Below are 27509 nucleotides of genomic sequence, written 5' to 3'. Positions count from 1 at the left end.
TCAAAATTGCACGATTAAAGCTGATCACTACAAATTAGGGTTAAATCAATCAAAATTGCATGACTGAAGCTGCTTGCTTTTCTTTTTTTAAAATCTATAAAATAGTTTTCTATTACAGGTATTTCTGATGTTCTGTGTCTCCATCAACAAATTAAAGTAATTCTTTACTCCCCAATCAGCATAGTACTACTTTCAGGTAGGGTTAATGAAAAATCAGAATTTATCGCAGATGTTCTATGGCTGTATGACTACGTACATATTCAATGACTTGCCTTCCAAGCAGCAATTATGAATGAAATGTGGCTCGTGCCCTTGTATAGGTAGTCCAAAATGACCATTTGCTAAGTTAGGAATGTGAGAACAATCTTCCAAAAATTTCCATTGTAGGGAAACAGGAAGATTGTACGTGCCGACCTGAGCTCCGTAATACTCTCAGCAGCTGCGCTGAGGCAAGTGACCCTACAGAAATGTGACAGAAAATATCTCTGGGTCTGAGCAGACAGTCAGTTAGCTAAACACGGGGGCACGAGAGCAACAAGAACTTACTGATTCTATTGGCCATTACGCAAGCAATGGGGAGTGGGGAGTAGATTTACTAGCAGTGTAAATTACAAAGGTAGTATCAGGAGACCCTGATCTCTGCCTGATCTTTTGTACAGTCTTCTGTGATTCACATGCTCCTATAGAAATTATTATGAGGACTATTTATCTGACTCTGCAAAATTTTGTTCAGGCTGCACATGTGCTTTCTATCTAGGGGTTGCTCTGTGGGTCATCAGCCAGCAATGAAACTGGAAATAGGAACCAGTCCAAACAACAAAACTTTACTGTACTGGTTTCCCATCCAGCTTGAGGCCTAGACAGAAGGAGGGTGTTTTCATTGAAAGGATGAGGAGTAACATGAATACACAAGAGACTCCTTTCACTTAAAGGGAAACTACCTTCTGCTCTATACCCGGAAGTCTTGCTCTGTTAGGAACAGGAATTCCAATTCAACATAACTGTAAAAGAAGCAAAAAAAAAAATAAATACAGTAATTAGAAACTGCAAGCAGTAATAGCATAATTGAATCTGCAGAAGCTATTTCATGTGCATTAATCATAGATAACTGTCTGGAAACCTGCCTACAGTATAAACAGCTGGTGATTTTACCAAGTTCTCCATGGATGCATTTCAACATCATTGTTAGAGTAAGAAGAATAATTTAAGCAGGGATCTTATTGCACTTCTGATGATGATTTTCTCAGTCCATTATTACCTACTTCTTTACCACATGGTACAATAATAATGCACTGCCATAATAATGGCACTAGACAGTACTGTTCCCACCAGCTGCCAAAATAGCATGCAAACACTACTTTGTGTTGCTAATCCTGAGTGATGTGGGGTTATACTGGGCTATGTTACAGGACCAGTTTCAGAAGACATAGCAGACTACAAGCTTGTTGCAGCACTCTTCAAACTAGCCGGCTGTAACAAGGTCTTTTACCATCTCATACCAACACACTCTTCGTGCCAATCCCTCTACTGCCTTACCCTGGTCTCTCCTCATCCAGGGCACACATTCTCTCTCCCTCAGCTGCTCTCCCTTCCTTGGCTACCCAACCACTTAACAGAACCAGCCACAGCTGCACCTTATCTACATTGGCCAACGCACACCCCCTGAAGCCAGCCCACAGCTGTATACTATCAATGCTAATTAACCCAGCTTCATTCCTCTACATGAGCTGTATGACTTTATAATTAAATCTGCTGCTTTAGATAGAAGAAGGTATAAATTGCTTTAGACTAGGTACAAATAAAGCAAGCTCTGTTCTGATTAAGCCACAATTTCAAACTGTGGTTTTCTCTTTTCTTGAGAAGCAACATGCAAACCCTTGCATCTGGCAGACCAAAGCCATTAGCAGGAGTCAGGGATGTTCAGTGTCAGGCAAAAAGGAGGCACTATATACACATTCCCGTGCTTCAAGTGGAAGAATTTGTTAACGTATAAAATAAGCATAAATTTCATAAATAGTTTTGACATGTATTGTGGGCAAACAGTGGCAGCAGATTGAAGATGTTTATGGACTCAGGCAGACAGACTGTTTAATGACCTAGTGCACAGATAAAATGAGTGAGCTGGCTGCTAAAGTTGTAGATATTTGTAAACAAAAAATATTGAGTGTTACGAATACAATATGAACGGAAACATATGTGTGTGAAAGCACCAGATGAGACAGCAGAACAAGGGGTAAAAGAATAGCCTGTACTGGTAACGAAGAACACTGTTCCCTTGATGCTGTTCCCAAAACATTGTTCTCAGCAGTAAAACTGAGTAATGTGATGTTTAGGTCAAGCCCTGAAGACCTGCACTCGAGCCCACAAGGCCCACAAGACAAGACAAAAGCCCACGAAGACCACAGGACAAGATAACTTGTCAGCAGAAGATGCTGCATCCTCACAATGGGGGACAGCAACAAGGCTGCAGCATATGACATACAGCATTTTTTTTCCATTGGCCTGTTGGAAAAACAGACACACATTTCAAACAAACAAGAAAAAATGGGCAAACTCAGCAACTTCGCCTGAGATTTAGGGACGCTGAAGTAAGCAAGAGCCCCAGATAAAGGGCTCCCTTATAACAAACACTGATTCCTAAAGGGTATCAAAGATCTGTCAAAAACCAAGTTCACTGTTGTCAATCAAGAAAAACTCCAGAGAAATAAAGAACACGTGACAGACAGTGTCCTTTCATCTATGTTGCACACAAGTGATCCTTGCCAGGAAGACACAGGTAGGTGCTTGTAACTGTGATACACGACTGTGAGTGAGCAAAATATTTTAGGGTATGCTAGTGCATAGCACCAGCTTACACAGAGATTTTGTAAATAGATAAACAGCTTTCTCTTTCTAAGATCTAGCACTAGGTTTTGTTATGATGAGTTTTAAACTTAGACTCCCATGTCCCTTGACTCCTTCACCACTTTTAATTCCTCTCTATTGTAATCGTCTCTGAAACTTGTGTATGATAGTGGGGTGGGGATCTTTTCTGTTTTCTTCATTAAGATTGTCTTCCTTGCAAATCATGGTTTTAATAAAATAAAAAGAAAGGGAGATGGAAGGGACTTAAAGAGATCATTTAGATCACCCAATGGTACCTACAACAAATCCTAACACTGTGTCAGTGTCAGCTGCCAATGAAGAAGATGTCACTTTCTCCCTAGGCAATGCAGTGGTAATCACCCTTCCAATTTCTAATAGCTGGCCTAAATATCCTGTGATGTAACTCAAACTTGTAACTTTTTGTTCTAAGCACACTGAGATAACATTTTTTTTTCTTTTTTCTTGCAAAAATATTTTACTTGTGTGACCACCACTTTTCATGTCCCCTCTCAGTTTCTCCTTTTGATTAGAGCTCCATTTTCCTCAGTATTTCTTCACAGTTTCAGCCTAAGAAGGAAAGCCAGGCAGGAATTTTGGTCCTTTGCTTTACCAGTTGGCAGCTATCTCATGTTTTTAGGGTTCAGCTAGCCTCCCATAGGCTAGCTGATAGAGGGAAGATGTAAGAACAATTGGCTAGAAAAAATCACCTGGTGTGATAGAGGGTTAGTGAAAAAAAAAATGGCAAAATGCTGAACCAAAAAATTTCCTGACACTGTAACAAGATGTACAAATTGGAATAAAAAAAGAGTGAAAAGCCACCAACTACAGTATGAAAATATCATTCGTGTCCTAAGACCCTTAAGTAGGAGGGAACTTTTAAAGAAGGTTTTAGGGAGGATCACAACTAAATCACACTACAGAAGAAACTTCAAAACAAAAACAATCAAGGTCACAAAGGTCTTTGCAAGTCTGAATTAGGTGAAGGTTTATTTCTGCTTGCACATCTGGCTAAAAGCTTAACCTTGTCTGTGTAATCAGGACACACTAACCTGGCATCTGAAAAAGCTGAGTATCGTGAGATAACTAGCACTGTTAAAATGCGTTTTCCAGCTGGGGAAAGCTGCTGATGTACCCTCTCTGAGGGCAACCCAAAGGTTAGATGCCTTCAGCTGTTCAACTGTTCTCTAAAGGTACGTTCCGAAGGATACTTGAACTAAATACTTTGGCTATACAAAGAACCTGAGGTATTCAGGCTTCCAGTTTATTGCCTCATTTCTATGCTTGGATTTAGGTAGGATGACTCCAAGTCATGGTATCAAAAATGATGTATAAGTGTAAATGTCTGCAATGTTGACTTGATTTACACAGTTGTTTGGATTCTTTTATGATAAAAATTAAATATAAATCAGTATTGTTATTACAAGAATTAATAATTATTTTATAGCCAGACAGGTAATGTCAACACCATTTGTCAAATAATGTAATAGTCTTGGTAATAATAATAAAGACTTCACTTAGCAGTTTGAAATTACTCTTAAATATACATATTTCAGTTCTCTCTGATTTCTTCTGTGTACATGAGATTGCCAAAGGGAACACAATCCATCCAGCAAGCATTGAACTAAACACTGTGCATTTCAATACGCTGCAGCAGTTTGCTCCATTTAATTTCTGCAGAAAGCACAGCAGGTGAATTGTAAGCTCTAAGTAATCATATTCCTTCCTGTCTGCTTTTAAGATATCTCAGACCCTTGAACTCTTCCTTGGCCTTTTTTATAAACATATATTAACCTTTATTCATCTAACTCTCACGTATGGACAGACTATATTAGCCCAAGACTTGCATGAAGCTTCCAATAACAGGAACAAGTAATTTGCTAGACTTTCCCAGGCCTATTCCTTATTTCCTTTACACTGGTTTGACTCCAGCATAACTCCACAGATCTCACTGGAGCTATTATCCATGGTTCACAGCCAGGAAAGGAGATCTGGATCTCTGAACTTTCCTGTTGCTCCAGAATGGCCTAGAAAGAGTAACTCCCAGTTTACCCAGATGTAACACATCCCTGAGGTTTCCACTACATGCTTCCATCGAGTCTTTCTATCTGTTTCTGTAGTAATCATTAGTTAGGTATGTCCTGGAAAAAGACAAGACCCTGCAACTGGATCCACCTGCATCGTTACTAATGGAGCCTTACCAACATAAACCAAATTAGGCTCAATGCATACAAAATTAAATCCTGGTCCCAGTGAAGTCAACAGCAGTTTTACCATTGTTTTGTAAGGCATTTGGCTTTGACCAGCACACCACAAAGGTCTTCTCATGAAGCTTTGGTGAGAGCTTCAGAGAATCACATACCTTTCCTGTCTTAAAGCCTACAAAGAGTGTTGTGACCAGTGTGTGTCAGAAAGGACAGAGCAGATCTCAAGGCTGGCAGTTCAGAGGGTATAAAGCAGACCCCAGCCATCATCACTAGTGAGGTTTCATGTTCAGCCATGCCAGATATTAATAAATTACACACTGCACAACAAAACTTTTTCCTAATTAATAACCTAAATTCCACAATTGCTCCTTGTTAGTAGATTATAACCTTTGAGCAGTGATCACAGTAACACCTCAGCACAGACCTACTGAATGCCTCCAGTGTTGTTCATTTGCTCTTACACACAGACTTGAATGAATGGACTTCTTTCTTGAGAGAAACTGCAGCATGATACTTTATAGCAACTGAATGGTGGCCAGAAAGGAAATTCACAGATTTTATTATCCCCAATGGAATCATATGGTATGGAACATGTCTTTAAAATAGACTTATTCCCACTAATTTTACTAGTATACCAGTATTTCCTTGAAATGAGCCAGTTTGGCCCTACTTGTTCAATGTCAGTCAGGCGTGGTAGGACTAGGGGCAGGCAGGCCTACAGTCACAAGACCTTGACCACATTATGTGATGTGGGAATATGTGCTGCACTAGCTAGCGGTGATGAGAGAGCTGAAACCCTTCCCTCCATGCTGGGAAACCTGTGCCTGCGGGCCACTTCATGATCGCATAGAACAGGGTACATGTTCCAAAGAAGTGGAAAGCATTATATTCTTTGTTTCGTTCTCCACTGCTCTATCATTAGAACAGTAAATGTTCTTATCTCACTCTCGCTGCATGCTGTTACCCACACAGGAGCAAGACGTCAGTACAAATATGGAAGAAACGAGTCAGAATGTATTTAGGTGAGTAATATGTACTCAAACTAGCTCAGAGCCAAGTTTCATCCTTGGATACTGAAGCAGCTGGCTGATGAAATCTCAGAACCAGGTGGAGTTATTGAGACTAGAAAGCATAAAATGCCCCCTGTGGAGGGAAAGGAAGAGCCTGGGAACTATGTGCTACGTCTGCTTTAGCAAGTAGTGGGACACTAACAGTCTGCGCGCTTTGAGACTCAGTTTAGAAGCACACTCTTGATCTGAACTAAAATTTTGATACAGATGTATTTGAACTACTAGTCAAACACTTGATACTGGGAAAAAAATTCTGGAATAAATAATCAACAAGTTTTGGTAAGCACATAACAGAAATCAAAGCAATTAATAGCAGTCAATAATAATATACCTAGAACAAGGCAAATCAGTATAATTTCGATTTAAAAACCACGCCAGTGGATGGAGGAAGAAGGAGTCAATACTGTATATCATAAGCTTAGTAAAACTCTTGAGAAGTTCTCACATAGCATCCACACAGATAAAGTCGAGGAATGTGCTTTACATGAAAATATTTTAAGGTGGGAACAGATCCGGTTGCCACAGGAATACTGCATTTGGGTAGATAGTCTGATGCAATGACAGAGGCTGGAATTACCTGCGTATATACCAGCTCATGCAGAAACAAATCTCATGTCATGTGAACCACTGCCTCAATTATGTCAATATTGTGCAAGAATAGGTAAATTATAGACAGAGGTATAAATGAGAGCATAACCTTCAAGTTATGTGAAGTAGTAATCCCTCTGCTTTGTTCGCTTGCAATATTCTTGTTTAATTTTGAGTACCACATTATATGCAGTCCAGACGAGAATAATGATGATGATTGGAGGTCTGGAAGATTTGAACTAGGAGAAAGACTGAATGAATGGGTATGGTCCTCAAAAGGAAAAGTCTAAGAGTTGAGATGGTGCCTGTTTTCAAATACACATATGCTTGCTGAAGAACAACAGGAAATAACCTATTCTCTAGGTTTGTTTTGGATAATACAGGAATTAATGGACTTATACTACTGAAAAGAAGATTCAGTAAAGATTAGGGGGAGTTTTGCTATCATATGAATCTCTAGATTGCCTGGACAGGTTATGCAGTCAACATTACTGATAGTCTTTAGGACTGGGTTAGAAACATATCTATGAAGAAGAACAAAGATATTTAAGATACTTGCCCCAGGACCATTTCAGCCCTATGAGTGAAAGATTTGCTTTTGATGTGAAGAGGAAAAAAAAAATTAAGCAGGTTTTAATTATGCACAGACTTGTAAAAATATTCTTACTGGATGAACCCCATCTAGATCTATGATGTATGCCAGATCTTCTAATATAATTTCTTTTCTCTGTAAATGAAAGTTGAATCTAAACTCAGCTCCCTGCTTAGGATATTTCTGGACTATGAGAAAATACTGAACTGATTTATATAGCTAAATAATATTATTGATAAATCATCCAATTTTCACAATGTGCTGAATCAAAATACAGATGTTTTTAATCCACTGCTACTTAAAAGGTAGGTATGTTGAATACTTTAACAATTGCCTAAGAAACTCTGAAAATATGATTTCTCATTTTCAGTTGTTAAAGCCTTATATATCTCCTTTGTAATGTAATATGCTATACAGATGCCATCTCTGGTTACTTTAAAGGAATTTCTCAGAGAACTGCAGAAGATCGTGTGATTTAAAGTCAGTCCATAAAACTGACCTCAAAAGGACTTGTAATCTTCTCAACAAAAAGGACCTTTGTTTGCAGCAGAAGTGCACCACGTAGCTGTTGTGCTTTTTCAGAAGTTTGGCAGGCATTTGATATTCCTTTTTGTCATACCTATATCTAAAAGGATTGACAGTTAGGAACTAAGTTGTGCCAGGTTACGAAGTTAGCCCTGGCAACACTTTTCTTTAGACCCTCCTGGAGATTCCTGCCCATACAGCAGAGTTGGCAGCTCTCAGCAAGACCACCAGACTTCACAGTCAGGCACATGTTTTGTTGAACCCAGTGTGCTGTAGGCACAGCAACCTCTGACAGAAGCATAGTGCTAAACAGGTAAGAACTTAGATGGGACAAAGGCTTGAAGCTCTACAGTTAAAAAAATTTCAAATTAAGTGCATGGGAAGTGGCCTACAAGAGATATGGTGCTTAGCAGCTTATGGCTACTGGTTTTAATGTCATCTGAAAAAAAGAGGCCTGAAAAGTGCTGCCTTGATCTGCACAGTAGAAGAGCAAGCTGTCTATCTCTGCTGGGTTTCTTTGAATAGAGGTCCACTTCAAAAACGCAGACACACAGACACAGGCACAGACCCACACCCCTGTGATTATTCCTCTTAAATGCCTGCCTACAGCTGAACATAACTGGGAGCGTTTCCTTTGGCAGTGGTGGATAAGGACCTCTGCTCCCCAACACATCCTAAATAACTTGAGGATGACTCCAGTGAACGGCATGTGATACATTTACATTACGGACTGAAACGCCGAGTCTCCACGGCTGACTGGGATGCCGTTCAGCGGCCTCTACTTTCCATTTCCACATTACATTAAAGCCCAAATTCCGGTGCAGCCTTACACTGCATTACTTTATTTTGTCCATCCGGTTTCTCTAAGTAAATTCCTGTAACTGAACATGAAGTGTTTTTATGCTTTAATACAGTTTACAGGAGGCGGAGAACAGCCGGGAAGCTGAGGGAAGGCTTCCCTCCCCGGCAGAGCTGCTGCGGTGGGGCTGCTCTGCCCTCTGGCGGGATTCCTCAGGCGGGAACGGCGGGAGGCAGGAGACTCCCCTGAAGTTCTGAGGATTTATGCTGGTGGTCGACTAAAAATACTACCTAATGCCGTCGCCTGGCGCTTGTGCAGCTCTCCCGATACAGGCTGCAGTGCCTGCTCAGCGCCTCGTACCAGTGCTGACCAACTTAAAGCCACGCCGTATGTGCCGACAGGAAACGCAGCGGCACCTCTGACGAGCCTATTTTTACGTGCATAAAGTATGAAGGAGATACCCGACCACATTCCCGGCGCAGGGCGTCAGGGACCCTGCACGCCGCCTTGAGAGCGTCACCTCCGAAGACAGGGCGCGCCCGCCCAGGACAGGGCTTAGCTGGTACCCGTGCCAAAAAGGCGCCCGCTCGTCAGAGGCGGGAGGCAGGGCGCCTCACCCCCACCTCCCCAGAACTGAGGTGCCCCCCGGGTGCCAGACCCCTGCCCTCCACCAACGACCTCCACCCGCGACACTCCCGCCCCAGCCCTTCCAGTAGGTAGGAGCGGCAGAGCCGGCGCCCCGCCCGGGGGGAGGAGGGGCAGCAGGGGGAGCAGGAGGACTACGCTTCCCAGCATGCACGTTCGGCGCGGGGGCGGGCGCGCGGCCGGGCGGCGGGGGGGCGGCAGGGGAGCGGCATGGAGGCGGGCGCGGGGGGCTCGCGCGCCCACCTGGCCGCGCTGGTGCTGGCGCGCGGCGGCAGCAAGGGGATCCCGCTGAAGAACATCAAGCTGCTGGCGGGGGTGCCGCTCATCGGCTGGGTGCTGCGCGCCGCCATCGACGCCGGCGTCTTCCACAGGTGCGCATGCGCCGCCTGCCCCCTCTCCCCTCCCGCCCCGGGTGCGGGGGCTGCGCGCCGGGACGGGCAGAGCCGGGGACCCGGTCCCCAGCCGCGGGGCGGGGAGGGCTGTGGGGAGCGGCTCCTGCCCGCTGCAGGCTGCCGGGGCAGCCCGGCCCTCCCAGCTGGCTTCTCCCTAGCAGGCTGCGAGGCTTGGGGCCGGAGCCGCGGCCGAGCTGGGAGCGGCTGGGCCCCCGCAGGGCCGCGTTGGCCTCGCTGGAACGGCCCCGCTGGGTTGCTGGGGGAGGCGGTGTGTGGCGGGAGGCCCTCACCGAAGGCGAGGGGTGCCGGCAGCGCGGCACCAGGCGAAGGGCCCGGCGGGGCTTGCCGAGCAAACCGCACCCTGCCACCAGTCCTGCCGGGCCTTCCTGGTGAGGGAGGGCTGCGAAGGCCTGAAGGAATCAAAGTCTTACAACAGAGTCATTTGACACTAAAGTCGTGCAGATTCGTGGTGCGGAGCCACTAGTTGACAATGTTTGCCAGTAAGCATTGCCATTTTTACTTTATTAAGATAGCTGCGTTAAATGAAAGTGCTGGGCCTGGGAATCACAGAACCACGGGATGACTTGGGTTGGTGGTCATCGGGTCCCAGCCGCTGTGCAAAGCTGGGCTGGCTAGGGTTGCTTGGGACCGCATGCATGAGACCAAGGATGGAGACCCCACGGCCTTTCTGGGCACTTGTTCCAGGGATTGATACCCTTCATGGTTGAAAAATTGGTTTTTATCTAATTGGTACTTCTGTTCTTGCGGCATGTGTCTCTGTCCTGTTACTGGACTCGCCCAGGAAAAGTTTTTTCATCTTTCTACCTGCCCACCAGGTACTTGAAGACAGCAACGAAGTCACTCCATCGCCTTCTCTTCATAAGACTGAATCGAGATGGCTCTTCCAGTGTTTCCTGGCGTGCATGTGCTCCCAGGCCCCAGTCAGCATGCTGGTTCTCTGATGGGCTTTCTCCAGTTTTTCTTTCTTGTATCAGGGAGGCCACAGCTGAACACAGCGTGTCAGAGGCAATCTCACAAATGTTGAACGGAAGGAAATAACTGTGTGCCCATGCAACACAGAACAGAAGCTCAGTTTGTGGGAAAGTGCACAAAGCTTTGGTAGCAATAATTAGAGCTAAATAAAAACAAGTATGTTGTTAGTGTTGAGAATATGTACGTTACAAATTTCTTTTTTCTGCCAGAGCAGAACGGAGAATTTTCTACGTACGTATTGATCAACTTAATTACAACCAGTGTGTGGTTACTGTGCCCTTAATATGTAGCATACTGAGGTGCAGGTTCCCAGTGCTAACCTACTCCATTATGTTCTGAGCAGGGGCTTGATATAGTCAAGTGGAAATGTCGCCTAACTACATTCAGGGCTGGAAGTAAGCGTGAGCCTTCTGTATCTCATAGCTGCTGTACCATTATCTGTCTGGAAAATCTTTTTTACTGTTTCTGAAAAATAGAGGAAGCATTGCTGACTTGGTTTTATTTTTAATAAAGAAGCAGTCAAAACCATTTCTGACCTAGATTACTGATAATTACTTAATGCATGTGAATCCATATTGCTTAATGACCTGTGGTGGATATGGTGGTTTGAGCAACCTCCTCATTTTCTATTTGGCATCTGAATTTACGCAACAGGAAGCCAGTTAGGGTTATGCAGCCTAATTTTGAGGCATAACAGGTGCATTAGATGGAAGTGTGCTAGGTTTTTCTTGTCACCTTTGAAACGGCTGTGCCGACAGGGTTCATGTTACATAAGAAAGCTCTGTTAGTTGAGTGGGGAGTGTACACCTAAGGTAACCAGCCTGAAGCAGTTTATGGAAAATACCTCTTTTGCATTTGTTCACATGGGTGTGACTTGATGTTGCTGTCACTGTCATACATATTTTTATTCTGATGATCCCATGATGTCTTGGGTGAAAAAACTTAACTAAAGCACCATTTGCTATGTGTAGCACACTGAGAATGCCAGCGTGGCTGAGAGAAGGGTTGTTTTTCATAGTTCTTGTTTTTATATCTCATGCTTTTTTGTCACAATGATGTAGGGAGTGGCCTCACAGTGCTCAGCCAGTGTTTATCCTCACATGAGTACTCAGACTCAGCTCTTCCTTTTGTAAATGTTTATTATCCCTGAGCAATCTTGCTTTACCAGTATTGAAGGTTTTTCTGTGCCAAAACATATGTGATTGTAACTCAAACAGCTCTTTGTCTGGAATTGTTTGGAGCCTAATACATTTTAAAACACTTGCAGAATAAGCTAATCTTCTGCGTGGCAGGGCTACCTGTTGTCAGCCTTGTTTCTGAACTCTTAAGTGATGAATGCCTCATTCAACCCATTCATAATTCATTGATCTGTTAGCCCATGCCTAACAAATTGTGGTGTGCTGACACTGGATTTTTCTGGTAACACTTCTGAATTTTATGTTGCTTAAGCTTCCTACATGGAAGGTAGATCAAGCACCCCACAGTATTAAACTGAAATACAACCCAAGCTTGAGATTTTACAGCCTAGCGAATGTGTGTGTTTTATCCCTATTGTTAAAGGCTGCTTGTTGGACTGACAGGGATAGTTTTACTAATGCAAATATAAGAGCTAGTTCCTATCAAGGTGTAGTACCTACATAAGCCATGGTGTTGTTCAGGTTAGGTTACGGCAGGCAAGTCAACAATGCTGGGATTTATTCTTTATATTAATTTTTGTCACTGTCTGCCAACAGTGTATGGGTTTCTACAGATCATGATGAAATTGAGAAGGTTGCAAAGCAGTTTGGTGCTCAAGTTCATCGCAGAAGCCCCGAAGTTTCTCAGGACTCCTCAACTTCTCTAGAAGCTATCACCGAGTTTCTTAGTCATCATCATGGTAAATCAGTAATGAAATATGCTGAGCTTTTATGTTGTAGCCCCAGAGGGATAATGCACATACTATTTAGAAGAATAAGTAAAGCCACTTATTATCTAGAAAAAGAAGCAAAGCCTTTTGTAAATAAAAGCTAGAAAGATCCCGATCCCCCCTCCCTTTTTTTTGTGGCCTGCATTCACACCACACTTTGCAGTTGTGTGTATTAAAAATACTCATTGTTTCATAACTCTTTGTTTTTCTTTAGAGGTTGATATTGTAGGAAATATTCAAGCAACGTCTCCCTGTTTACATCCCAGTGATCTTGTAAAAGTGGCAGAGCTGATCCAGAAGGAGGGGTTTGATTCTGTCTTCTCTGTTGTGAGACGGCATCAATTTAGATGGAGCGAGGTAAAAAAAGGAGGTAATATTTAGCTGTTTCTGGTTACAGTTATACTTAAAAGTTTTTTTCCAGTGATTTATTTTCATACACACGGTAGTTACATTAGGAAGTGATATCAGAGGCAGGGACTGAGTTCTTGGAGGGATCTGAGAAGGCTTAGAAATTCCTTTCAAGTAGTGCTGTTTTGGCATTACTGATCATTTCTCAGTCTTTCTGTAATTGTTTTGTAGAAGTGATAGGGTATTGAAAATTAAAATGTTATTACGTTGTGTAGGCTCCAAATATGACTCCCAAAAATTTACGTGTTAACTTCTGCTTGATGGGTGTTCATGTGTATATACACATGACACTGAGGTCCTGTTTTAACTAGAAAAGTGTTTGTTCTTACTATGCAGTACCTAACGAATGACAAATAGTGTGAGGTAAAGTCTTAATGAAGGTTGGATGGCAACCTGTTAGCCTGGAGACTTAAGGTTTGTTTCAAACCTGCTAATTTGGCTGCTGACTTATGTCAAATTGCAAACTGCCTTTGAGTCATGAGGACTGAACTCATGTTAATTAGCTCATACAGAAGAACATGACTATTTTTTCCTAGAGAAAATATGCCTCTTGGCTACAGTTGCCAAGATGACTGAAGACTGAACTCTACTTACAAATAAAGATTGTACCTTGTTGTAGCTATAGAAGTACCTTTTGCCCTTGTACAAAGAGCTTTTACGCAGTTATCTTTGTTGATATCTTTGTGATAAAAGCAGAAATGTTTGCTGCTTTTTCTAAAAATGGTTAGCTCAGATACTGTCACATTGCTATTTTTATTTTTTAAAAATGTGTGTGCTACTCAGACATTAAAATTATTCTGTTGAGATATGAATTGTTTCTGGTGAAAAATTTTTCAGGAGTTTACAAAGCATCATGCTGTAAAGGAGCATGCAAAATAAATGAAACTTTGTAGATTTTTTAGAGATAAGTTGCAATAAAAGTTTGGCCAGTGTTTAGAATAAGATGCTAACTTCCACGTTCTCATTGCTTCTCATAAGAGGAAAAATAACATGACAGTTTCTTCGTAAAGTAGAAGGGAAGTGTCAAAATCGTGGATGGCAGTTTAGGATTCTGTGGGTTGCGCTTTAGGTAACCAAGTGAAGGTCCACTTTGCATCTTGAGATGCTAGAATGGACATCTGTGAAAAACTAGATCTCATTTTGATGGACCACATGGCTTTCTGAAGTGATTGTGTACCACCTAGTCTCTATAGGGTGATTATTAAAATAAAAAAAGCCTCAAGGCCCACCTAAAAGAGCAGATAATTCTTTAGTATAAAATGACATCTAAAATATTTTAATGTGGAAGAGATAAAGAATCGTTCAATTGCAAGGAGTATATGTGAGAAGAACAAGGATCACATTGTGCAAACGTTAGCAGCTTAAGGGTAAAAGGAAATAAGGAAATGGCCTTTCAGGAGTGCTGTGTTTCAGGTGACAGTGATTTGCAGGAGCATTATACAGTTTAATATTGTACTCCTTTTTCTTTTTCTCCCCTTCCCCCCCCCAGATGGCTTTAAAGTGCTGGCTACATTAAAAGAATTTTGTATCTTTTCATGTATATTTCTGTTTTCCTTCTGTGTTAAGGTTTAATATTGGTGCACTCTGAAAGCGAAAGGTGTCTCTCTGACTGGAAATGTTTACTTCATTGAGCAGAAAGCTCTAGTGTATTTATGAAATACAAGATGTGTGTATATAGTAAAGCATCAGGATGTTTTGGTTGTTTAAGAATGCCCTCTAACTTTTTCATGGTTACTAGATTGTGAGACTTGGTGAATTTTAGCTGCTTTGTGCATGTGAATTTAGGTGGCATAAGGACAGAAGTCTCTGGTCCCTGGATCAGTTTCTGCTGCATTTGCTACTGGCATTGATAGCAATATGGGATCTTCTGGGATCATATTTATTCAAAGACACTTGTTTGTTTATTTGTGAACACTGATTATGTTAACTTTTTGTAAGTAGTTGAATGTGTATCCTTAAATAGGAAGTATTTTGGGAAAGTGCCAAGATGTTTTCACAGGCAAAATTTCCTCTTATATGCTGGTTTTTTTCACCTTCCAGATTTCAGATTGGTCCTCTTAGCTCTCTTGAGTTCATTTGGGGCATTCCTGGTTTTAGACATAGGTAGCTGAATGCAGTTTTTGCGTTCGCCCTCACTGGGAGTTAAACCTCTTCCTATTGTGTACTAGGAGATGGAGTACGGGAAGTGTGTAGTGTTTCTTTTGCATTGGCAAGGACAATTTAGGAGAGTGTCCCCCCTACTCCTTTTAGTAGCCAGTTTTGGAGCAGATGACCTCTGTTTTTTGGGGGGGTTGTGTGTGGTTGTTTTTTTTTTTAAAGTTGGAATAAAAAATTTCCTTTTCCTCTGCTAGAAATGCAGGGCAGTTCTCCAGTTTGTTATCCACAGTTTTAAGAATGAGAAGCAATTCAGTGATTCTTTGTAAAGCTAAGCAATGAGAGACAATAACGAAACAAGTTGACTTGCATTGTGTCTGTAATTTTTCAACAGACAGCTGTTTAAAGAAAGTTAAGTCACTCAAACAGGGATTCTGGAAAACTTATTTTGTAATTTTTCTCTGTTAACAGAAAACAAAATGACAGAGCCTCAAAACCTGAATCCAGCAAAACGGTACCGGAGGCAAGATTGGCCTGGGGAGCTGTATGAAAATGGCTCGTTTTATTTTGCCAAGAGACATTTGATTGAGAAAGGCTACTTGCAGGTTAGTACTTATGTTCTTCATGCTCTTTAGAATAATATGTCTTTTACTTTTGTTATAGAGGGTTCTGAATTCAGTAATATAGTTCTATTTCGGATGTAGTCAGTATGAAGTAACAGCACTTTGACCTCAGGACAGTTTGCTTATTATTTGTAACCTAACAGGGCTAGTTGTAGCTAGGGCAGTTCTGGTAATAGCATCCTCCACAGTGAATTTGCAATTAATTTATGCAAATAATTTTGAGCAATATGTAGGCTTAAGCCTAAAACAATACAACACTGAGTTTCACATCAGTTCAGCAGGATGTAAGTGAATTCATTTTAGTGTTACTAAGGGTGTGAAACTGACCTTCATGCAGTGTCATAGGCTTCTCATATAATGTATAAACTTGTGTTCTTGGCCAATTTAGTCTCATGCCAATTTTTATACTGTAACTTAAACAGTCTTTTTCCCTTCCTGATGTTTATATCCCAATGTAATAATGCAGAACAAATGTATTTACTTGAGCTTTCATTTTGTCTACAAGCATAGTCTCTTAGTTTTCTCATGCAAAACACGTTCTGCATCTTACATATTGTTTCCAGTATTTGTTAGCAGAACTGAAAAAAAGCCCAATGTAGATATTTCCATATTTCTAACAGGAATACCTTACTAGGTACATTAAGAATACCAGGTTCTTTTCTCTTTTCCAAATATCTCACTAATGCTGAGATACTAGTTTTAGGTCTCTGTAGTTTGCACAGACCCATGCAGTGCCAACAGGTTCTGTGTGGACTTGCAAGAATGGATCTGGATAGTACGGTTGTGTGGAATTCTACATTTTATGAAGGTTGGGCTAATAGCTCTCTGAGGATCAGCGCTTTTAATTTTTTTAAAATTACATGGGGTTGTGGTGGATATTTCTCCAATTGCAGTTAAGTCTTTGTGTAGATAGTAAACAAAAAAAATTAATCATACTCAATACTAAGGAAATACTTAAGTAATACTTAAAAGTATTACTATTGAACTGTATTGAGACCTAGTGTAATGTAATGACTATAATGTGTAAAATCTTTCTTGCACACTTGATCTAGTTGTATAATGAAAATACTTATTAACCGCTACTTATAAAAAGTTCCTTTAAATGCTTGGTTCTGTGTCACTGGCAAAGTCATCATTATTGATGGTTCACACTTCTATATAAGCTATTGTGACCACTGTGTAACCAGATACTCAGCTTTCACTACGTGGTCCTAAATTGTACAGTTTTGTATATGTATTAACCCAAGCAGAAAATTTTAATGAGTTCTATTTTACTTAGGGTGGTAAAATGGCCTACTATGAAATGCGTGCGGAGCACAGTGTGGATATTGATATAGACATTGATTGGCCTATCGCAGAGCAGAGAGTATTGAGGTAAAAGCACTTTTCATTATTTTATTTCTTTGGTGTTGCTCATTGTTTCAGAGTGAATGTGAATTCATAATGTATGTCATGTAAGTAATCAAGATAAAAGGTAATTCATTTTTTCCTATCTGAAATCATCTGAATGTGCTATATGGTTTATTTTGGGGGTGTGTATGTAGTGTTTGTTTTTGGTTTTTTTATAGTTCAGCTTGGGGAAAAGTCTATGCCCCACCATACCCTAGCAGTGTGTTAGCATCATCTCTGGCTTTTCCAGCTGACTTGTCCTAAGCTTCCAGGTCTGGACCATATTTACTGATGTACTTCACTAAGAGTGTTCACATAGAAGGCATGAGCTGATTACATCTTGCCAGCTGCCTTTTCTTTGCAGCTACTCTGCCCCTCTCTAAGGAAATAATGGATGGGAATGTAGTATGTTTTCTGTGCCTTTTTTGTCTTTCACTCTGTTTTGGTTTTGCCCTAGGTCAATGCTACAGAGCATAACCTCTTAGGAAGCAAATCTCATCCTAATTTTTAAATGGACAACATAGCTGTCTTTCAGGTTGATCTGGTTTTTTTTTTCTTTGAAGAGGGAGAGTATAGTTGGAGGGTGATGATGATGAGAAAAGACATTAGAAAAAATATTTCAAAGCTGATTCTTCTGTCTGAAGATCACAGTTATAGTTAAAATACTTGGTTTTGGAGTGTGTGAAGACTTTGAACCTAAAAAGATAACTTCTTTATCTAGCTTTGGATATTTTGGCAAAGAGCCATTAAAAGAGGTGAAGCTGTTGGTTTGCAGTATCGATGGATGCCTGACAAATGGTCGCATTTATGTGACAGAAGATCGAAAGGAAATGGTCTCCTACGATTATAGAGATATTGTTGGTATTGATCTATTAAAGAAAAGAGGAATCCAGGTAAGTGTTGTTATGAAGTGTGAAGCTTTATGTTTGATGTAGCCTGAACATTCAAAGATTCTAAAACCCTGCAGCATGTAAGTTGAAGTTGCTTAAGAGTACTAATGATCAAGCAGCGTAATACATTGGTTCAGGGTAGGGACAAATGTTGTTCTCTGATCCCTTAGAGGAAAATAAAATTGTTTTGAGTGTTTACAGTAGCTGTGGCATCTTTCTCTTTTTGTCTTGGAAAAATGTGGAAAGAAATTCTGTAGCTCTTTTGCTAGCACCAGTTATATTGTTCTGTGTAGTCTAGACACTCATTAATTAGAAGTCAGCTTTACCAAGCAGGGATATGTTGTTACCTCTTAGCTATAGAAGAGGAAGAAATACCCAGGCAAATTAGTTGGTCCATCCTAGATCACCCATGATTGTTGCAAAGAGGGGAAATCAAATCCCAAACACTTTTGTCTGCATAGTTGTTCTAAGCATAACTTCCATGCTTTGAAGTTGTAAGAATTCAGTGTAAATGAAAAACTGAAACAACACAGATTGTAACATGGCTACTTGCATTATCGTTATTATTATTATTATTGCTATTAAATTCAGGTGATCTGAACCTTTGCTTGCATTTATGTAAAATTAGCCTCCTGGCTATTTTCTGTCTATGCTGCTACCTTTGATATAGCTAGAAGAGTGTTTTGGGGGATAAGTACTAAGTACAGATTTAGGCTGCCTTCAACAACCTTAACTCAGTTCTGTTGTTGACAGAGATAGGCGTGGATAAGACAAAGGCAGCTATACCCCAAGTAGACTTCTCCGGATATGTTTTTGGAGTCTCTATTGTAGGATTAATTTTTTCATATATATATATACGTAAAACAGGTTACACAAAACATTCATGACATACTTCAGTGCAGCTGTTGCTGCCTTGGGGCAGCAAGCTTGTAATCATTGTTTTGCTGCCAGTGGGAGCTCATTTTCATACTTGCTGTGACTTAGAATCTTTCATTAAAAATCTCCTGGTCTTTGTGCTGCACTTCATGTATTTCTGCTATATGATGCTGATATACTCTTGCTTTGTGCACCTCCTGTTCTGTACTTAATATTGGTGCCAAGTATTTTTTAGTGTTGAAAAGCAATTAGGGAAGGTAAACTTGTCCGCAGCTTGGACAGAAAATGTGGAGGTGTTGTGTCTGAGATTTTAAAAAATACTGCTGCAGTAATCTGGTGTTAGCTTAGTTGTGCGTTGTTTCTGAATTTTCAAATTCTGAATGAACTTCAGAGATTAACGTGCTGTGCTACTTCGATCTCTAGTGTTCTGTTGATGCTCTGAAATCTACTCTAAATAAAATGATGTTGTTAGGTAGAGTCAAGGAAAATACTTCATAATATCCTACTTCCGCAAATATTACAGAAATCTTCCTTGGGAATTCTCTTATTCCCTACTGTGTCTTAATTAGATTATATTGCACTAGATAGTCAGCATGCAGCTGTACTGTGATGTCCAGTATTTTATTTGGTACATGTTGCATTTAAAAAGACTAATGTAAATTTCTTTTTTTGAACCTCAGGGAAGCCTATGAAATGATGCTTCACTTTCCCAAAGTGAAACTTTGGAAATCAAGACTGTAATGTGGTTTTGGATGCTGAGCACTTCTGCTCTGAGTTTTGATTGAAGAAATCAGTTATTCAATGTTTTTCCAATATCTGAGAGAGCTTCTATGAGCAAAACTTACACTGTTTTGTTAAACAGATTAACTTACAATGAAATAAGACATGCATGTAGGACTTATTCTAACTTTATTTTAATAGGTTCGACTCATCTCTGAAAGAGATTGTTCAAAAACGCTGTCAGCCATGCAGCTGGGATGTATAGCAAAAGTTAGTGCAACAAATAAATTACAGGTCCTGGAGGACTGGCAAAAAGACATGGGTTTGAGCTGGAAAGAAGTTGCTTACTTAGGTAAATTCTTTTTTTTCTTTTTTTTTTTAATAAAATTTCGTATAATGTACACAAATATAAATTTCATAGTGCTACATTTGTTAATACAGTAAATTTAATGGCATTTACATGCAAATCACAGCACAGAATTACCAAAAGCAGGTACGTATTTTAAGGCTTGTTAGGGTACAATCTGAATATTAAAGGCATTGATGAATCAGTGCCTGCTTTGATAAGGGAAGTCTTAGCTGCTTTTATAGTGAGATTTAGGAAAGCTTTTGGTATTACACAAGCATACAGTTACAGCTCACAATTTTGAACTTATTCTAGTTCTTTTCGGATTGAAATTGTATAGATTATATTCTGAAATGGAAACAAGAAATGGATAGAATTAAAACTGAAAGCCCTATGATTCTGTAGAAAACTTTCAGTGACAGATTAAGTGTGTATAGTCCTGCAAATGTTTATTCAGTTGCTCAAATAATGTTACTACTCTTAAAAGAACCATTCTCTTGGCTGAAGATTGTGTGAAGTGTGATCACCATTTACAGGTATCACTAACATTTTCTGAGAACTGACTCACATGTGCAAGGTGCTGTTGAGCTGCTGAGGTGAAAATTATGGCAAGAATACAAATTTTAAAAAGTACATTAATATGTACAAAGGAAAATACTGAGCTTGCTCGCTCTTTCCCCTCTGTGATGTTTTGCCTTGTCTGTCATCTTTCTTGATAGGAAATGAAGACTCTGATGTGGAATGCCTGAAGAAAGCTGGCATGAGTGGTGTGCCTGCTGATGCTTGTGCAATTGCTCAGAAAGCTGCTGGTTATATCTGTAAAAGCAATGGTGGCTGTGGAGCTGTCCGGGAGTTTGCAGAACACATATTCCTGTTGTTAGAAAAAGTGAACTCTGCAAGAAAGCAAATGGAAGAAATGAGTTCAGCAGGAAAGGAAACAGGGGGAAATGAGAACAGCAGGAGAGGAAATAAGGAACTAATGAAAAAAAAGTAGCACAGTTGGTCAGTCCTGCTTTTCTTCCTCCCTTTGTCTCCTCAGTAAGTCTGTACCCCAAAAGATGGCTTATCTTTCAATTTTTACATTGCATTAGAACTAAAAAGATGTTTTGCTCTAATTTAAGGTCCCACTTTGATACTCATGATTGTGTGCTGATAATCACAACCATATTAATGATTATTTAAAAAGCCATTTAAGTGCAATGGAAGGAATGCTGCAAAAGGTGGTGTCCTGTAAATCTACTTCTAATCATTACAGCTGTCTTACAGGAATGGTGTGCCTTTATTTCACAATCTGAATATTTTCAGGGATCAATGATTTTGCATCACATGCAGATTTGTAATTCACATTTAAAAAAAAAATTGTCAGTTTTGCTCGTTTTGTTTACGTTTCCTCTATCGTATGTCAACATGATGATGTAGTTGTGTGCTTGCTTTGTACAGGATTTGTTCCTAGTATAGAAGAGTTTTACATATGCTGGAGAGGTCAGGTGTAAAATAACTATCAAACTTCTTCCTATATTTTAAAAAGATAGGTCAGTTACTGTAAAATCAATTAATACTACTATTAGTTAAGAAAAGCACTTAAGCATGTGTTCGATTTTTAGCTCATAAATAATTAAAAGATAGTTGGAATTGTGCCTCTTTGAATCTGTTTGTATTGGGTTTTATTGAGGTGATTAAATTAACCCAAATGCTTTGCCAAATTTGAAGTTAAATTTTGCATGAACTTTGAGATCTTTCCTTTGCAGAAACTCTGTTTCTTTCTGTGAAGGCTTTATTACAACTGTTAATGAGAGAGAAAAAAAAATCTTTAATGTTTATTGTATGGAAAAGTAACTGCTGTTTAAAAAAACCCAACAACCCAAAGTGTTGATGATTGTGGGTTTATATAAAACAAATGTTCAGGCTATTTGTAGCATGTTAATTTAAAGGTGGTGTATATGTATGTTTGTATTTATGGCAAATACAATTTACCACGTCTTGTTTAAAGAACTTGGTATCTGTAAAAATTTTTAGAACTGAGACTAAAAATATGCCTCAGTTTTCAGTCCCAGTACTTATCAGCAAGTCAAGTTCTGTCTTGGGTTATGGTAAAAAATAAAAAATACCCATGGTACACAGGCAATTACTACTAAGGTGAATAATAATAACTTGTCATTTTATATTGTTTCTCTGCCAAATAGACACTCCCAATATAATATCACCTGATACATTGCCCTGTGATTAACTTTGTGTTTACTTCCTTTTGCAACATAAAATTTTAAACTGAAATTCTTTCACCACCTGTCCACAGTAGCAAGGTTAACAGGTGAATAGTTTACTGTACTAATTGCTTTAAGTTATTATTTAAGTATTTCTTTTCAGTGAGGTTTTAGACTTCTGTGCTGAATAAATACCATGGACTTTGGTAATAGGAAAGCCACATTTTGGACAGAACTGTGGACTTTGATATAGGTAGGTGTATTACTTCAGTTGTATAAACTGTGTGGTAAAACTTCAGAAGTCCAGACTGGATGAACAATTCAGGTTTGATAACGTCACTTAGAATTGGCCAAGTTCTGTGTTACTTTGCCTTGTCATCATCACGTAACTTGCTGACTTCAATTTCAAGAACAGTTTCGTGTGAACAGATAGCTTTAAACAGTGTGACCATGATGAACTTGATAGCCAGTCCTTTTATCTTGGGGAAGGCAAAAATGCAAATATGTGCAATTATAGAAATACGAGTTGGCAGTACTGTTTGTAGCATATTGTTTGAATCAAGAACTCTTCTTATGTTTCAGCTGCTTGCCGAATGTGCTGCATATACATTGGGTCTCTACCCAAAATTTCTATATGTATCAAAAGTAAATGCAGAAACACTTTTGTATAAATGTTGGTAATGAGCGGAAAGAAATGGTAGCTGATATATAATTGTTTTCACTTTGACAAATTCTTGTTTAGAAAAATGTGGTATAATCTTACATTCAGCATATAGGAAGCATATGAAGAATAAAAGAGCTCTAGAGACCATTTACAAAATAAAGCCTGTTTGAGGATATGGGGGATGCACAATCTGCTGCCTGAAATGTTCAGATTTGTATTGCCTGCACTGCAAGGGAAAGCCTAACTATCAATTAGAGTAGCATGAGGGATGTCTTAATTACTCCTCTTGATTTTATAGAAGATTTTTAATCATACGAAGGATTTAGGGGTCATGGAGGCAGAGACAGTGAGGGTAATTCTGATAGTCACCTTAAAGGAGAAATCCCAGGTCTTGGGCAAGCTTCAAAAGGGTAGTATCTTTTGCTAATGCCTGTTATTTCAGTACATATCCTGGCACCATGATTGGCTTTCATTAGAGGTGTGTGGTTCGCTCAGACTAGATTTCAGTGGTCATTTTTGTTACAGTGGGCTAATCTTGGAATAATCTCTTCCGGCCATTTGAGCACTTTTTTCTTTTTTTAACTTTAAATTGCCTAGTATATTCCAAAAAAAGTATTCAATAATGTGGGCTGTCTTATCATAATTTTTTGAAACTGGAAAAATTATACTATGTAATAATTTGTAATAAGCTATTATGAAAAAATAGCTGATTACCTGAAATTTGAAATAAACAGTTTTCTTTAGTCTTTTGAGGAGAGGATGGTTATGGGGTGATTTCTGATGAATTTGTATACTGTAAATCATATACTTCCAAGTTCATGTGCCACACAAATGGATTATACCTGATGAAGGTGATCAAATTTAATGTTGAAGTTAATCACATGCACACACAGTCAGTTACTCAAAATCTTCATCTTAATCTGGTCTTGGAGGCAAATCTTGAGTGTTTTTTGTGTGTGTTTATACTCTCTTAAATAAACTTCTGCACTTGCCTGTGTTCCATGTTTTCAAATAGCTGGTTTCACAGTGCTGCGTGCTTTGTGCCTGTGTTTGTGAAAAGGTATGATTCGTATCTCTGTCTTCTGAGCTGTCAAAGCAAGCCCAGTATTTCTGTAGAAGAATAATCTTGTAAATTGAGCAGAACATACTGAGAATTATTTGACAGGATATTCTCAGAGAGAATTCCCATTTTGGTTGGGCCTTGAGATCTCTACTGGTTTTGGCTGTTTGGTGGCTCTTGCCAGAGGAGTTGAGGGGAGGGGAGAAGGACAGACAGTAACATACTGTCTCTACATTTTCCAACTTTGGCCCAAGGGGTAGGGGTTAGCCCCTTACCTACTTCTGGCTTCATTAATTTTCAGCTGATCTTTTTCTTATTCAATATATATTTCTCTCCAGTTCTGTGCTATTTCCTGTAGGGTGATCCAATGTGTTCTGACCTTAGTTCATTTCAAATCAATAAGAATCGTACAGAACTCAGCCTTTTGAGGTCAGAGGTATTTTATAATAATTAATGATTTCAGATTCTTAATACTTTTAAACGTTAAGCACACATTAGTTGACTAGGTTTTTCAAGAGTCCATGTGGGAATGTTTTGTTTTAATTATATTTTCTATTAGTATTCTCTTAAAACACTATTTCCTGTTTCCAGAAGTAACTCCAAATGAGTCTAGTTACACCCAGCAGGACTAATTATCCTTAATGCCAGCATTTTAAGAGCAATAATAAGGTACATCCAGTGAAAGAAAAACACTGTTATGCATTAACCAGATGCATAAATGAGTTAGAAAAACTTGTCACTAAGGTACTTGTTTGAAAAATCCTTGGACGATAGGTTTGTCTCTCTCTTGCTCTCAGACAGTTTTATCTGTCCCCGGTTCTGATCCTAGATGCATTTGTATGTATGTGGCTTTGGTTTAGTAGAGCTTTCGCAGTGCTAGAGATACTGGAGGAAGGAGAAACATTTAGGAGCAGTCCTGTTATGCTGGCTCCCACACCTCTGTAGCTTTACAGACCACTTCCCCTGAAAGGGTTGCATTGTTTTCTTTTCACAGATAGAAGGATTTTTTAATTGTTTATGAAAAGGTGTTAAAGGGAACGAGCAGTGAGCAATGTGGAGGCAATGCTACCAATTCATTCAGGTTAGTAAGGAGCAGGGTTGATGAAACTGAGTAGAGATGTATATAAAATAAATGAGCTTAACAGGAAAACAATCCTAATGTCATATATAAAGAATATCCATTTCTATTGAGCGGTTACAATCCAGAAAAATAATGTGTGCTAGCAGTTAAAAGACCAAACTTAATTTTAGGGATTATTAGGAAAAGCGCATAGAACAAAAAGGATAAAAGTAATTATTCCACTGTATAAATCGGTCATTTGCACGTATCTGAAATGCTGTGTGTTTTGTTTCTTACATGTTAAGAAGGTGGTAGCACTCAAAAGGTTTGTGGGAAAGTAACATGGATGATGAAAGGAAGGAATCGGGTTCAGTGTGAGCAATAGCCAAGTAAGAATTGTGCACTTTGGAAGAAGGATGACTGAAGGGAGTTGTGTTAAGATACCTGTAAAGCTAAGAGGGACAGGAGCTAGGGAAAGACCACTGAAGAAACTAGCAGTAACCAAAAGCAGATGCCAGAGGAATATAAATTTGCCACGTTGTATTTGGCAGTGCTTTCCAGTTTTCCTGTGGCCTCAAAACATTTGCAGCTCATGGATTTCCAAAGCTGGATGAGGCTCATGGACATTTAACAAACTTCAGCACACTTAAAACAGCCTTTGGCCATGTGTTCCATGAGTCTGACGCCCAATATGGTTCCTCTGGTTCTGAACCTTGGTTTCTTCCTCCTGCTTCTTGTGTGGGAAATACCCAAGTGATAATAAGATAGATACTAGGTACTAACAGTAAATTGCTTAGAAAATTCTTGGACAAATTGTGTTTGGAGGTTGGGAGAATAGTGGAGAGAATATCCTGTGCTTGGCCTGTTTGTTCACATACTCTTGCAGACAAGTTTCTGGACTAAATTGACGTATATCTGAGGTAGTATGGCCACTGGTATTAAAATGAAATGTGAAGATGGTCGCTCCAGGGATGTAACTTTTAACTAAGGCTGTGGTTGCACAACTTTTTGTTGCCTGTACAGTCTATGTAAGAGTTTGACTATCTTTTATTCTGCCACCTTTTTTTCCAGGTTATGTCTTGTCCACAGCAGCACGGTCTCGAGTTGGAAGGGGCTGTGTCACCAGTCACTGATCGTTTTGATCACTGATGCCCAACTGAAGTGTTGTAACTGATTAGGTGAAGCCTGGTCTAAAAAGCTGGAGAATGGGATGAAGTAATCTGATCTAGACAAATATAAACAAACCCCTATTCATTTGACTTAATGGACTTAAATATTTCTTCAGAATGTTTATCATGATCTGTCTTTGGATTCAGTCAATTCCATGAAGGCTGCCACGTGTTCTCTTAAGGGAGCTGAAGCTACACTTGCACCAGACTGGAGTATGAACGGGTTTTTTGGGCAGTAGTTCTGATGACTCGCAGACAAGCCCTAGTCCTCTCACTGTAAAAAAAAACCCCTGGGCTGTCTGCAAGCCATGCTGCTTTTTACTTCTTGCTCTTGTGTACTTCATACGCTGCCAGATTTTTACTATTGTGTCATTGAGCACCTTGCAGCTCATAAGAGCGAGGCTCCCCAAGTTTATGTTGTTCAAATTTTAAGGGAAGCACATATTTGATTTATAATGAAAGCCAAGAGATTGTAGGGGTTTTCAAGGTAAAATTACAGGCAGTGCATGGCAATGTAGAGAAGAGTGAGCTAACTGGATCTGCCTTGCACTGCATCTGCACTGATGTCCCTGCTGAGAAGTAGGGGAGCTCAAGCCTGGGCTGCTTCAATTAAGCTGCTGTCACTGGTGTCTGAGCTTGGATAGCACAGAGAAACATGAACTATCTTTCTATTGCACTTCAGTCACCTGCCACTGAAGTCCAGCTGTACCTTTTCTTTATTATTATTGTAGGTAAATCCTTAATTTAGCCAGTAGGCAATGTTGTAGGCTGATTAATTCCTCGTACCTCTTAGTTAGGCAACTAACTGCAGTTTGAGCAGCACAGTGATACCTGTGTGGCTGTTGGATTAGGTCTGAGTGCTTTACCAAAGTCACAAATGGCACAAGAACAACAAACCACAGTTATCCTTGGTTTTAGAGAAAAGCCTTGCAGCCAGAAGAGGAAAACTTCTATTACTGCCAGGTGTCAATATTTGCTTACACATGAATGCCATCACCTGTCTTATCATTGTCTCTACTGTAGCTGCTAGTGGATTCTCAGTGGTGCACATTGATCATTCCCAGGAACATCCTTGCAGACACTGGCAGTCAAAAATGGAGGACTTCATAAGCAGTCCTGTGGTACCCAGAGACAGACCTGCTCCCCTCAGACCCGTGACTGATACTCCCTTCCGACCCTGCTTCTACTTTTGAGCCCTGCGGCATCCTGCAAAAATGAATGCCTAATTCTTGTGCAGAGCTTTGCAGTTAAAGCACTGCAGTCAGTAGATGTCAGTGAAGAACAAACATTTCTGTTCCTTTCGGAGGCAGAGCTGGTTCCCTTTCTGCTGGCAGAAAGCCTGGATGGCTGCAGAGCCTGCACCAGAGCAGACCTGTCTCTGGTGCTGTGGGGTTGCCAGTCATTTCAGAGACAGCTGTTTCTCCGCTTAG

General features: G+C 40.0%; 1 protein-coding gene across 1 annotated transcript; it reads left to right on the top strand.

Moving 5' to 3' along the window:
• Positions 1-9483: 9483 nt before the first annotated feature.
• Positions 9484-23787, top strand: CMAS (cytidine monophosphate N-acetylneuraminic acid synthetase). Its single transcript, XM_037389153.1, has 8 exons — positions 9484-9659; positions 12407-12549; positions 12794-12949; positions 15553-15686; positions 16984-17078; positions 17815-17986; positions 19781-19931; positions 20645-23787. Exons 1-8 carry the CDS (start codon positions 9499-9501, stop codon positions 20917-20919), a joined length of 1287 nt encoding a protein of 428 aa, XP_037245050.1. The 5' UTR covers positions 9484-9498; the 3' UTR covers positions 20920-23787.
• Positions 23788-27509: the final 3722 nt, after the last annotated feature.

This window comes from Falco rusticolus, chromosome 5 (genome assembly GCF_015220075.1).
Source record: "Falco rusticolus isolate bFalRus1 chromosome 5, bFalRus1.pri, whole genome shotgun sequence".
NCBI classification, from domain to species: Eukaryota; Metazoa; Chordata; class Aves; order Falconiformes; family Falconidae; genus Falco; species Falco rusticolus.
The sequence above is the reverse complement of the archived record's forward strand: the minus strand, read 5'-3'. Positions and strand labels throughout refer to the sequence as shown.

Bases quoted from the DNA above. Each gene is read 5' to 3' on its own strand.
- CMAS (XM_037389153.1), top strand. From the start codon at position 9,499: ATGGAGGCGGGCGCGGGGGGCTCGCGCGCCCACCTGGCCGCGCTGGTG. The intron at 15,687-16,983 runs GTTAGTACTTAT...TATTTTACTTAG, and splicing joins TTGAGAAAGGCTACTTGCAG to GGTGGTAAAATGGCCTACTA. The intron at 17,987-19,780 runs GTAAGTGTTGTT...TTATTTTAATAG, and splicing joins TAAAGAAAAGAGGAATCCAG to GTTCGACTCATCTCTGAAAG.